Source organism: Podarcis pityusensis (genome assembly GCF_964106645.2).
Source record: "Podarcis pityusensis genome assembly, chromosome: 14".
Classification (NCBI taxonomy): Eukaryota; Metazoa; Chordata; class Lepidosauria; order Squamata; family Lacertidae; genus Podarcis; species Podarcis pityusensis.
The window spans coordinates 26,018,746-26,031,977 of record NC_138039.1 but is presented as its reverse complement, the minus strand read 5'-3'; the positions used below and the strand labels follow the sequence as shown (position 1 = coordinate 26,031,977).

Below are 13,232 nucleotides of genomic sequence, written 5' to 3'. Positions count from 1 at the left end.
GATCCATGCCTCGGATCCATGTTTTTGTGGTGCTGCAGCGTGGCAAAGTGTTGGATCCACCTTTTTTATAGTCCAGTCTGTAGGCGTGCCTTCCAGATGTGATAGGACACTGGATTTGTTGGGAGTTATTTTTTTAAAAGTGGAGGATCCGTGTAGATCTGCCTTTAACCCAGTCCCACTATTGCCATTCAAATGGTGTGTGGGCGCTGCATCATGTGATTGATTGTGTGGGGTGGGGCTTACCTGGCCCGCCCAATATTTTATTCAAGTTGGCACCCCTGCTCTGAGGAATCAACTGGAGGAATCCCCTTCCCACCCCCGGAAACAGAAGAAGTAGTGGCAAGAGTGCTGAGGGAAGTTCCGCTTTTGATGTAGGCTGAGACCTCAGAAATAGGCAGGCAAGCATAGGTTTTAACATCATCCTGCAAAATATAGTTGTTTCTCCTCCAATATTCAGAATGCAGGACAAATCAGAAAATGAGCTTTTGGGATTTGTCTTCCAGCTAACTTGTGGAACGCCCTGGGCACAAGATACAATGATGACAACTTTTAATAGAATTAAACTGAAGGAACCTTACTTTTGCCAAAGATTCACAAAATCTGACCTGGAACAAGGAACAGCTTAGCCTCGTAGGTGCCTGAGGCAGTGAACTGGGGCAGTACTGGACTTATAGTGCTTCTTAGAAGGTAATGGTTGTTCCTTCACATCTGTCATAAGCTACAAGCAATCCAGGTTGCCCCAAGGGCAGGCACACAGGAGCACAGTAACTGCCTCCCCACCCCCACCCCAGTACAATGAAGCTGAGAGAGACAGTGGTAGAAGGAATTCCTCAACATAAGGCTACAGTCCTTGCGATAATTACCTGGGTTATGTCCCCTTGGGCTTCCTGCTCAGTAGGCAAGCCTAAGAGTGCACATTAACTCTGCTTTTAAAATCACTCAAGGCTTTGCTTCCCTGCCCCTTACCAGAGAAACAGCTTGATGCTTGTGTTACATGTGTTACCTTGAATGAAGCTGTGGAGAGAATATCCTAAATAATTCAAACCAGGAGCAGAGAGGAACTATTATGATGCCTCTACTACTGCCAAGCAGCTGGTGAAGCTGGACCACAGAAAACCAGGGCAAGCCTGAAACCAGATCCCCTTTCCCTGGTTGGCAAAAGGCGCTGCTTTGGCAGGAGAGGGGGCGGGGGCTGAAGTACCTCTGCCCAGCTACTGCTGATGGTATTGCTAGTGAAGAAAACAGCCAGTGGAGAGAACCAGGAGCACTTCTGTGGCTTTCTTCGCAAAGGAGTTTGAAGGATTCTTCATTCTTTTGAAGTTTCAAAAACCTCTGTGGGATGGCAGACCCTCCAGATCACCTGAGAAACTTAACCTGACAGCAACCCGTTACACCCACATCAAATCGGTCCATGGCTCTCTCAAGGGTTGAAAACTAAAATCTTTCTTTCCCCAACGCATGAGGTGATATGAGGCCTTTACAGTCATACCTCATGTTACGGATGCTTCAGGTTACATGTTTTCGGGTTACAGACCGCGGGAAACCTGGAAGTACCGGAATGGGTTACTTCCGGGTTTTGCTATTCGTGCATGTAAAGCGCTAAATCACGCTTTGCGCATGCGCAGAAGTGCCAAATCGCGCCAGCGCCTGTGCAGACACGATGCTTCAGGATGCAAACGCTGCGGGGTGCGGACGTGCCTCCGTCACGGATTATGTCTGCAACCTGAGGTTCCACTGTATCTTACTCTTTCCTGCAAATGACACCTAGAACCAGCTCCAGGCCCAGTTTTAAAGTGCAAAGGCAGCTGGCCTGAATTATGAATGTGCTGCAAAGCCCCCGCCCCGCCCCCGCTTGGTTTTTAAAAGTAAAATGGGGAGGGAGAGTTTAAAACCCTCAGAAGTATGCCATCTATTAGTACATGGCAAGTGAGTGGTTGCTTTCAAGAGTTTAATGTAAAGCAGGAGGGAGGGGGCTTCAGCCTTCACTCCTGGGCCTAGCAACACCATAGGACAAAGGCTTGGTTGTTCTTCCTTGTGGGAGGGAGGTTGGTCCAAGTGGGAAGGGGTCTGATCATCTTCTCCCTCTGCCTGAGTCACTCTGGAGGTCAGACATCTCCCTAAATGCTGATGGGTCCCGTCCCCTCAATTTACATACAGCCTAGTTCAGTTCCCTCCCCATTCAATCAATGCAATATTGAGAAACACATGAAATCAGATTTACCGAAAAAGTCATCTGTATAGTTTCCCATAATCTTTTCATACAGTTTACATTCTTTCCCACATCATCTTTGCTTACAATAAACAGTGGTCCTGTTTGCCACAGAGGGCAAGAGGAATGGATTGTCAGTAAGGCAGTTTCTTCCTACCCCAAGGGAGGGGAGGAGGCCTCAGGAACTGCAGCCTCAGACCGTGAAGGAACAGCTCCAGAGGGACAGGAAGCCTGTGATTTCCAGCAGCAGGAAATTTTAAAAAGGCAGCCATGCAGCACAAGCAGCTCCGTGACCCCAAGCCTTGGGGTAGTTGGGGAGCCCACCACCCGTCACCACCAGCGCTGCCAAGGTATGTGGCAGCAGCAGCCCAGCAAGACCCTCCTCCAGGTGAGAGACAGCTAAGAGCACCAAGAGGCTGCAAAGCAGCCCCTGGAGCTGCCTTCTGTGCCACAAAATGGTGGCACCAGCCCCTGTGGCTTTGAAGGGTGCCAGCGGCAATCGCTGTGGCTCACTCCCCTGGTCCCAGCAGCCCCAAGCCCCCTCCCTCCTGTGCCCTGGTGCCCGTGCCCAGCAGCAGCGACGGCGCAGTGTGCCCAAGCAGGTTGGGAGGGGGGAGCTCTCAGTCCTCCTCCTTCTCGGCAGCTGCGGGAGGGTTGGGCTTGATCAAGCCATAAGCCACGGCCTGCGCCAGGCACTCCTGGGCCACTTGGGCAATCTGGGGCTTGTCCTTGGCCTTGGCCATAACAGACAGGATCTCCATGGTCTCGCTCTCCATCAGCTTCTCGGCCACCTCCTTGTCAGCAGCCACCATGTTCCTCACTACCACCACCCCGCGGTGCTGGAGCTCGGTGCCAGGGCTGAGGAGCAGGGCCTGCAGGATCTCCAGCCAATGAGTCGTCTGGGGAAAGAGGGTGAGAGGTCAGTTAGCAAGCAGGAAGGAAACTCGGCATCCACCCAGTTCCTGGAGACCCTCCAAAGGCCTGCCGTGCCCAGCGGGCAGCTGCTGGGCTCAGCCCACCCTCCAGGCGGTACTCACCACTTGAGGGATGCGGGAGCAGATCTGGGGCAGCAACGAGGTCAAGACGGCCAGCGTCCCTGAAGCTGCCCGCTGGAGCCTCTCGTCATCCTCCCCGCTGTACAGGACCAGCAGCTTGAGCCGGTCACTGCCCTCCACCAGGAACAGCTCCCCGACCTGCCCAAAGAGAGATGTGAGTGGAGATAAACCTCCCGGGGCCCCAGCACAGCCAGGTGGCCCAGTACCCCTGCTCACCTCTGGGCTCAGCGCCATGTTGCACATGCACTCAGTGGCTGCCAAGCGGATCATTTCGTGCTCCTCAAACATGTAGCCCTCGATCATGGGCACGGCCTTCTCCTTCACAATCTTCTGCCTGCAAGAGGAGGCGCCAGCAAGAGAAGGTAACGACCCCTGCCTCCAAGAAACGTAACCCTCCCAGAGGACAGGGCTGGGACCCAGGGAGATGGCCAGCCTGCCTGCCTGCCTGTCCAGCCTTACCGGAGCCGCTCACTGGTCCCCGCCAGGTTGGTGAGAGCCATCAGCCCTTCGAAATTCTGCAGGGCACTGCGGTTCAAGTGCAGGAGGCCCACCAGGGGCCGGACCACCTCGTAGATCTGCAGGAGGAGAGAGAAAAGGCTCAGGGCGGTGGGAAGAGGAAAGGGGAACCCGACCCCATCCACTACCTTGCTGTGATGCTGCCCTCACTCCACACTGACCCGTTCGCCCGGAAAAGCCATCTCGGGGGCGGTGGTGATGGTGATCTTAGCCAGGGCCTGCGCAGCCTTCATCTGCCCTATTTCAGTGCCTTCCAGGGCCAGAGGGATGAGTGCCTAGTGGTGGAATAAAATCCATATTCTGCTTGACTGTGAAAAAGCCTTGATGCCCCAGTGCTGCTGCAGGGCATAGCCAAACAGGAGAGGGTGTGTATGCATGTGTGAGGCTCACCTTCCCGCCTCCAGCAGCTACCACAGCCCCTCGGTCCTCAGGGTCTTCCACGACAGCCAGGAACACCCTGAAGCACACAATAGCAGGCACTGAATGTGGGACCCAGAACTCTCTCCACACACAAACACACACCCACACCCACACCCACCAGAGCAACTTGAGATTACAGGAAGGCGTCATCTTGGCTCGACCAAATTTTCTGAGCTCTTTGGCTAAGCAGAAACCCACAGGTAAGAAGGCCAGCATGTCTCCTCTGTGTAGCAGGTCTGGAGGACTTGCCTGTGAACAGCAACTTCAGAGGGGCCAGTAGGGTAGCGAGGAGTGAAAAGGCACCCAGGGCTCAGGGGAAAGGGCAGGCTCAGGCCAGACTCTTCTATTCTACTGCTTCATGTGGGATATGTACAATGCAGTCAAAACCAACAGTTCATTTTTGCTAGGTAGGCACTTGGTAAGAGCTGAAACTCACAAGAGTTTTCTCTCCGTGAGAGACACTCCCACTGTGCTGTGACAGGGGAAGGGCATAGCTGTTTGGGCAAATCCTCTTTTTTCAGCACTTTCCATCAAGCCAGAAATGTGAAGAACATCTGTTGTGTCTGAGCTCCAATGCTCAGACACCATTTTAAACTAGACCAAAATATGTCTTTGTAACTGAATTACCATTTTAAGCCTGCCTGAACAAGGCTGCTACTCTTCAACAAATATTCTGAGTGAGCAAATGTTATTTTGACCTTTTACAACACTTTTTCTGTGATTGTTATTTTAAGGGGGAGAAAATGGAGAAAGACCAGGAGAATCCAGTCTGCCTTAAAGCATCCTGGATTATTTAAACTAAAAGGTTAAAACTAGCCTATCTAAGCTTCCCTTTCAAGCTGCAAAGGGATGGCACTCTGCTGAACTCACAAACGTGAGCAAAGAAGGATAATGTCTAATATATCCTCTCCTAGCATCTATTCATATCCTTACACTTCTATCTTACTGTTCTCTCAAACAGCCCACTGGGGATACCCTCTCCTTTCAGGGGTGTGTGGTCCAAGGGCAGCTCTTAGAAGCAGAGAAGTTGCCCTGCAATGTCAACAGTAGGTATGTGACAGGACCAGCTCCCTGCAGCCATGTTTGGCTTCAGCTTGATCAATGATGTTTGGGGCAAGACAGCCAGGGAAAGTCACCTTTCCCCCCAACCTGGGAAGGGTTGGAAGGTCCAGAACCAGCTCACCCCACAGCAGGTTCAAATGACGAGAAAGGAGATTCCGACTACACATTACTAAGAGCTTTGGGACGTTAAAGACCTCTTTCACAGCAGAACGGACTCCCTTGGAAGGTAGCAGATGCTCCTTTATTAGAGGTTTCTAAGCAGGGATTGCATGGCCATCCGTCAGGGGTTTTTTAACGGTGATACCTGCATTGCATGGGGTTGGGCGTGATGACCCTTTGGGTCGCTTCCCTTCTATTATTCCATGAAAGCTCTGCAGGGTTCAAGGCCTGTGGCCTGCTGGCCTCACCTGGAGATCAGCTCTCGGCAGGCGGGGCTCAGGGAGGGGCTTTCACTCTTCACCATGCAGGTGAGCGCTGACACCACACCGGCGGCCAGCAGCTTCCTCACACGTTGGCGCACAAACTCTGGCTTGTCCTGGGCAGGAAGAGATGGAGAGAGAGGATGAGAACAGGCCGTGGAATGCCTATTATCCACCTCCTCTCGCCCTCCTTGCTCCATCCACCAGCATCTCACACAATAATTGTGGTCTTTGCATCACAAACTTCTAAAAGCTTCCCACTCCAACCTCAACTCCCCATTACCCAAAAAAACATTCCTGCAGAGGGCAGAGGAGCCAAGCCCAGCCACAGCCCCCCCCCCAGCCTGCTAGAAGGCTTCCACTGGCCCCCTCATGGCACCCCTCTCCTCACTCTCACCTTTGGGTGCTTCTCAGGGATGTGTTGCTTGGCGTACTTCGCCAGCTCCACCATCTGGGGGTCAGGCTCCTCTTGGTCGTAGCTGCTGGTGCAATTCACCAGCGTGGAGGCCACTGCAAAGAGAACACTCCGGTTCTCTGACTGAGGGGAGCAGATTGGCGGCAGAAACAAAGACAAAGAAGCAGAAGAAGGTGGTCAGTTGGGATCTTCATGATTCTTTGGGACCAGGGAGCACCACTTGTGCATTTGTTACCTCAAGACTAGGCTACTGCCAGGCAAAGTAAAGTGTGCCCGCCCTTGAGTACTATTAAGAAGTGTCAGCTGATGCTGAACAAGACAGCCCAGCCATAGAACACCAGAAGCTGATCAGAAGTGATCTCTTAATATCTCTGCACCCCTGACGGACTGAGTTGGGCAGGTAGGTGGGGCCACCCACCTGTCAATCACCAGATGTAATGGTGATGCTGCACTTTAAAACCTCAGTTGCCCAGACTTCAAAGCACAGCATGGCGCTGTGTGAAAGGCTTTTTGGAGCTGCCCTGCCCTGCTCTTGAAACCTCTGGAAACTGGAGGCTGAAGGAGCAGTGCTGGGAGGAGTAGTGAAGCTCCAGTTATGGGTCTGAAGTGGTACAGCGGAGACACTTCACTGAGACTTGGGAAATTTTGCTACAGAACAGCATTTTACATCTTAAATCTTCAAATATTTGAAGGGCTATCACATTGAACACAAAGCAAGGTGGGTTTCTGCTGCTCCAGTGGTAGGAACCCAAACCAATGGATTCAAATGAAAAGAAAGAACATTCCCACTAAACATTAGGAAGAACCTTCTGATGGTAAGAGTTGTTTGACAATGGAACAGACTCTCTCGGAAGGTGGTGGACTCTCGCTTCACTGAAAGTTTTTTTGGCAGAGGCTGCATGGTCATCTGTCAGGGATTTTAGCTGTAATTCCTGCATTGCAGGTTGGACTAGATGACCCTTGGGACCTCTTCCAACTCTACAATTCTAAAAATTACTGGGTACCACATACTACAGCTGGGTTGCTATTCCTAAGCAAAGGAAATTCAACATAAACAAGGCAGAGGCAAAAAGAGCCTCTGGACATGCCCAGCTGCCCATTCCTCCCACAGGTACCCCACCCACCCACTTTGCCCTCCCTCTTGGAAGAGGACCTCACCCTGGCCAGCCAGAAGAGAGCCTGCAGGGCAGCCTTGTCCTCCAGGAGCTCCTCCTTAACGTCCGCATCCAAGGAGAGGAAGGCCAGTCCCTCAGCTGCCCAGTAGCGGGTGCCGGCATCGATGGCCTCATTGCACAGCCACCTGGAAGCAGGAGAAGGAGAATCAGGATCCCTCCCTAGTGCCTCTACCAGCTGAAACCCTAGCGGGCAAGGAGCATAGGAAGGCCCACCACCCCAGGCTTCAGTGGGGCATGGTCTGTTGCGCAGCTGCCAGAAGGACTCATTCTTGTCATCCGTCAGCTCCCACCAGCACCCAAGATTTTGAGAAAGGGACAGGCAGCCTGACCTCCTTCTAAAGGGGAAGGCAGTCACGTGGCACAGAAGAGGCTAAAGCGCCTGGGACATGGGGGAAGAAAGCAGCGCTCACTCACTTCCGGCACTGCTTGGCCAGCTTCAGGGTAGAGCCTTCCGCAAACTGCTTCATGCTGAAATCTGTGCCCCCCGCCGAGCCCAATTTGCAGAGGCCCTGGAAAGAGAAACCGTGATGTGCCGTAGTTGCCACCTGACCCCAGAACTTCCTTCAATCTGGGAAGATGGAAGAGGAACAGTGTTGGGTCCCACTGCAGCCAGAAAATGGCTCCCTCCTTCTCCAAGATCTGCTGCCTCTTGCTCACCACCAGGGCCCGGATGCGAATGCTGTCGCGCTCGCTGTGCTTGTAGATCTCCTTCAGTAGTGTCACCCCATTGGCAGTGATGAAGGTGGCCCGCTTGGCCTTGTCGGCAGCATGGATCAGGGCCTCCACGGCCACAAGCTGGTCGGCCTCCCGTGACGAGGCGCACAAGGCCAGAATGCTCTCCATGATGCCACTCAGCTCCAGCACCCTGTTCCCAGCCTCGGAGGGGCCTTGCAGGAGACAGGAGGCTGTCTGGATGGCCCGCAATTTCCCAGGGACGCCGTGGTCCTGGAACCAGCCCCTGGGAGGTGAAAGAAAGGCAGCTCATCAGGAGAAGCCAGGAAGCTGCCACAGACATTCCAAAGCTGAAACCCCAAGCTCTGCACCAGAATGAAGGCTGGAGTCTCAAATCCGAGATCAACCAACGGCACCTTCTGGCAGCAGAAGTCCTCCCACCCACTATTATGTATTTATTTCATAACATCTATATATCACGTGATTGTAGAAAACCTCAAAGTGGTTTATAAAAAGAATAAAACAGTAAGATTATTAGTACAAACAACACATTCTAAAAATTAAAACCAGCAATAAACTAAAAACACACCAGCATTTTAAATATATGGGTAGGCTTGCCTACACAAAAATGCTTTCAGTAGACGTCAAAAAGAGTAGAATGAAGGCGCCTGCCTGATATCATCACACTAGAAGATCCATTTCTTATAAATGCAGAACGGGTATTATATGGCACTTGGAACAGTGCCAATTTTGCAGATGGAAGTGGTTGAGTGAGCATATCTGGGTTAAGGCAGTCTCACAGGTAAATTATTAAGGGCTTTGCATACTAATAGTAACCTTCTGAACCTGTCTCAGTAGCAAATCAGCAACCAGTACAGATCTCTGAGCACGGGTGCTATATGCTGACAGGTTTTTGCTCCTTTCAGCAATCAAGCTGCAGCATTCTGTGCTAGCTTCAGCTTCCAGATCAGGTGCAAGGGAAGCCCCATATAGAGCACACTGCAATAATCCAGTCTTGAAGCAATCAGTACATGAACTACAGTAACTGGGTCTCTCTGGCCAAGCTGGTGGGCTGTTGTGAAGCTAGTCAGCAACTAAGTGCTGAGCATCACTCCCCACCACTTCATTTGCCCCCCATGCCTTCCCAGCACCCCCTACCAGAAGCAGCAGGGGGTGGCCCCCGAGTCAGTCACAGGCCTACCTGACATAGTCCTCGCAGAGCCGGTGGAAATTCTCCCGCTCCCCGTCGCACTTCAGGTCCCCATAGAGCTTGCTGAGGAGGACGGCTGCGCTCATGAGGGTGTTCTCTGTCACCCGCAGGCCCCCAGGACTGGTGCTCACTGTGCCCCCCACCTCCAGGATCTGCTTGAGACCTAGTGAGGACAGACATGCTCACTGGCGCTGGCGAGGGACCCAGGCCAGGAAGAGGAGGGGCTCAGGAATGGGCTAGACGTACCCTGGTCAATGACCCAGAGGGTCAGGCAGTTGTTGGGGTCCTTCAGCGACTTCCGGGGCACCACACTGATCAGCAGGTTGAGGATGCTGTCCCGGCCATAGGAGGAAATGCTCTCCCGTGTCAGGGCTTCCAGCAGCTGCTTGAGGAGCAATTTCAGCTCTTTGGATGTATCTACAGGAGCAGAATCAGCGTTGAGGAGCTCTGAGCCTCCTCTCTCCAGGCTAGCATTCGCAGCCCAGCTCCACCCAAGGCATCAGCACAGAGATGAGCTTGGCATGACACAAAGTGGATGCTGAGCCCAGCAGGGAGGCACCCAAGAGACTCACCCAAGACCACAGCTTCCTCCTTGCCACGCACATCCCTCTGCAGCCCCTCCTTCAGGGCATCAAACATAACCTGCAGCAGGTTGTAGGTTGCCAGCGACACTTGCTCGTCCTCCATCTCTAGGATAGCAAAGAGGCGCTGTGGCCCCAGCTCAGCCAGGATCACTGCAGTCTGAAAGAAGGGCAGCATCCACTGAGACTTGGGGAGGAATCCAGGAGCCTGTCTCTCAAGAACCAGTTACCTCCCCCACAATGCTCAGAGCAGAGCTGGATACCTGCCTAGTAGGCAACTCCACAAGTGTAACTGTGGTTTGTCAGTAGGAACTCTGGGGACCTATAAACTTACCCAAGGAGACAGAGTTCAGGGTTTTTTTATATATATACTAGAGGAATATCTAGGTTATCTTGCAGCATGTATTACTTGAGGTTTCAACAGTCTTGCTAACCCTCTGTCCCCCATGGTAAGTGATCATAGAATTGTAGGGTTGGAAGGTACCCAATGGGTCTTCCAGTTCAACCCTCTGAAATGCAGGAATCACAACTAAAGTATTCCTGACAGGTGGCCATCCAAACTCTGCTTTAAAACCTCCAATGAAGGAGAGTCCACCATCTGGAGGGTGTCCATTCCAAGAGGTTGAACCTCACCAGGCCCAGTACAGAACCCTGCAGTACCCCACTTGTCACTGGACAAGGAACTGTTGGGGAGCACTCTTGGTGAATCACTGGTGGTTGGCCAGACTCCAGCAAATAGGAAGCCCAAGGTTTCCTCTCAACACTGGAGCAGCAGAGAGGGAGGGGTGATTCCATCCCCTTCACCAGCCTGAACTATGGGCAAAAACTCAACTCTGTGCCTGCCAGGAGGATGGGGTGGCAACCTATAAGCAGGTGCAGAGGCAGAGAAAGCCCGGGTGCCTCTGCAGCCCCTCCCTGGCTCTGTGCTGGAGGGGGACAGAAGAGACCACTTGGTTTGCCTCTGACTTCCTGAGGCATTTCAAAGATGCAGTACAATGTCAGGGGCAAGTTCCAGGCACACGCACCCTCAGAGAAGTGGCATGCCCTTGAAGCAACAGGTTTTGGAGAGAGTTTTATGCATAACATGTCAGTAAATGGACTGAACCTGTTACCCCCCCCCCCAAAAAAGGGTGAAGAAGCTTTCATCTTAAAAAGTGGACATACCCGAGAACGATGCCCACTGCAAAGGCCAGTGAGGGTCCGCACGGCTGCTAGCACCGTGTCCGCCCGACCCGTATCCAGCAGCTGTAGCAGGAGGCGCACCCCGTCGTTCTGGAAAATCTTCTCAGCACCAGGCTCCTCACGAGCCAAAACAATCAAATTCTGAGCTGCCTGGACAGGAGAAGAGCCAGTTAGCTGGACAAAGGGGCTTGCTTTAACCGCTCCCCATCAGGCCACACAGCTGATGGAGGGGCACAGTCAGAGCTGGAGAGGTTTGGGGATTCTGGCCCATAATAACTCCATTGTCCTTGCTTCTCTAAGAGCCATGGGGGTGGGGATCTCCTCATTGGGCAGAGCTGGGAAGCCTGCAGAGTCCCCCCAGGTGCTGCTGCACTGTAACTCCCATCAACATTAGCATGATTTTATGTTATGAACCGCCCTGTGATTGTTGGATGAAGGGCGGTATACAAATCCCATGAGACAGAATGAATCACTCTTGACTGAGACTTATCATATTAAAATAAGCACCACCCTAATATATTCTGGTTTTGACAGTCATGGAAAAGGAAGTTACAGAACAATGACTCAAAGTCCTCCTCCCTTCCTCCCTCAGGTATCCTGATCCAGGCATCAGAAACCCTCCCTCTGGCTTTTGCCTACAGGCAAAAAGGAAATGCAAAACTTGCATTTTGAAACAGAAAACAGAATTGGAGACTGCCTAATTCTACAACTGCATCCCATGTATGTACAGTTGCAGCACACCCAACGTTGGTCTTCATCAAGGCACATCACACCTCCCACTTGCTTGCTGGTTAGAGGGGTACCTTTTGTTTCTTGTCCAGATCTTTTTCTTCAGGGTCCAGCAGCAACTTAAACATCTGCTCCACTTTGGAGTCTGTGCGGGACATGGCTGTCATCTGAGGCAAACAGGCAGTTGGTGAGAAACCCCACAGTCATACTTCAGAAGCCCAGTACACACCTGAAGCCCAGAATCCTTCCTGGGTGGAGAGCTAGGCTGCCCCACAAGGGAGGCACCTACCCTGGCAATGTCCCTACTGCCCCGATGCTTCTCCTACCTTCTCATGCATGCTGCTGCCAAGGTTGCGCAGAGCCTCCTGGAAGGCCTTGTTCTTGGGCTCCAGGCTCACACACCTCTGCAGATCCAGGAGGGCCTGGTCGAAGCGGCCCAGTTTCTGCCGGGCTTGGCTGCGCCGGAAGAGGCTCTTCACGTCATGCCCATCAGCTTCTATGGCTGTGAACAGACAAGGAAGTATTAAGATGTAGCAAAGAGGCTTCTGCAGAGAAAGAGACTTTTGGAAGGAGAGTAGTCCCCCACCCCACCCCTTGCAGCTCACCTTTAGAAGCGTCCAGTTCTGCCTGGACATAGTCCTCCTGCAAAAAAAGAATGCCAGAGAGGCATTGGTGAAAGATGTAAGGTGGGGGGTGAGGGGAGAAGAAAATACTCAAGAGGAGCTAAGGCTGAAAATGACAGCCCTAACCACCTTTCTGCGGGACATCTGTCAAATCCTAAATTCTCTGCAGGTTACAGGAGGAGAAAAGGCATCAGGCTGGCCTCTCACTATATGGCCACTGCCTTCTCAGTACCTCATAGCCAGACAGCCATGCCCGAGGGCTCCCCTTGACTGTGCATAAAGGCACCTCAGCTTCTAAGGAGCAGTAGGGTGAGAAGAAGTCCACCTAAAGGGGCTCAGCACAGTTAAAATGAGAGAGGCACAGAAACGTTGACACTGGGGGCACAGGGAAGCTCTGTGGCCATTTAGGGGAAAACTCACACAATGCCTGCTACCTTCTGATGCGTGCTACGTTCACTTGAGAGTTTTGAGAAGAAAAGACACGTGGGAATAATCCCTTAAAATTTCCCCCAGAGTGTCCAGCTTTTCTCCTCCTGCAGAAGTGAGCGGCAGGTAGGCAGGCTGGCAATGCCCCTTGGGGGGCTCCCATAAGTCAGGCAACCCTCCCGCTTTCCCCACTTCCCCACTCACCAGCTTGAGGTGGCAGGCGGCGCGGTTGCGGTGGAGGACAGCGCGGTGCGGGTCGGGCTCCTCGCCATCCCCAGGGCAGAGGCTGAGGGCCCGGGTGTAGGCGGCCAGCGCTTCCTCATAGCGGCCTGTCTGGAAGAGCTCGTTGCCCTCCCGGCGGAGCTCCGGGACCTGCGGAGATAAGAGGGGCGGGGTGGATGAGCGATTCGGTTTGGGGGTCAGCTGGGCTCCCACCGCCCACCCCACTCACCGCCGTCTCCTCCATGGCGCGCTCTAGTGACGCCACGCGAGCGCGACAGCCGCTCCCTAGCCGACCCACGTGCTGGCAGCGCCTCCC

The 13,232-nt window shown here is 53.0% G+C and overlaps 1 protein-coding gene across 1 annotated transcript; it reads right to left on the bottom strand.

The window, feature by feature from the left end:
* Positions 1-2,216: 2,216 nt before the first annotated feature.
* On the bottom strand, positions 2,217-13,232 carry UNC45A (unc-45 myosin chaperone A). Its single transcript, XM_080981764.1, has 20 exons — positions 13,146-13,232; positions 12,899-13,066; positions 12,251-12,287; positions 11,972-12,147; positions 11,720-11,812; positions 10,899-11,066; positions 9,726-9,894; positions 9,400-9,570; positions 9,145-9,316; positions 7,929-8,229; positions 7,686-7,780; positions 7,255-7,396; positions 6,079-6,219; positions 5,670-5,797; positions 4,171-4,237; positions 3,942-4,055; positions 3,724-3,839; positions 3,481-3,598; positions 3,247-3,402; positions 2,217-3,108 (listed from the first exon to the last, which is right to left on the bottom strand). The coding sequence occupies exons 1-20, from the start codon at positions 13,158-13,160 to the stop codon at positions 2,830-2,832; spliced, it is 2,826 nt and encodes a 941-aa protein (XP_080837890.1). The 5' UTR covers positions 13,161-13,232; the 3' UTR covers positions 2,217-2,829.

Bases quoted from the DNA above. Each gene is read 5' to 3' on its own strand.
- UNC45A (XM_080981764.1), bottom strand. The intron at 12,288-12,898 runs GTGAGTGGGGAA...CTTTTTTTGCAG, and splicing joins CCGCCTGCCACCTCAAGCTG to GAGGACTATGTCCAGGCAGA. The intron at 12,148-12,250 runs GTGAGCTGCAAG...GTCTGTTCACAG, and splicing joins AGAACTGGACGCTTCTAAAG to CCATAGAAGCTGATGGGCAT.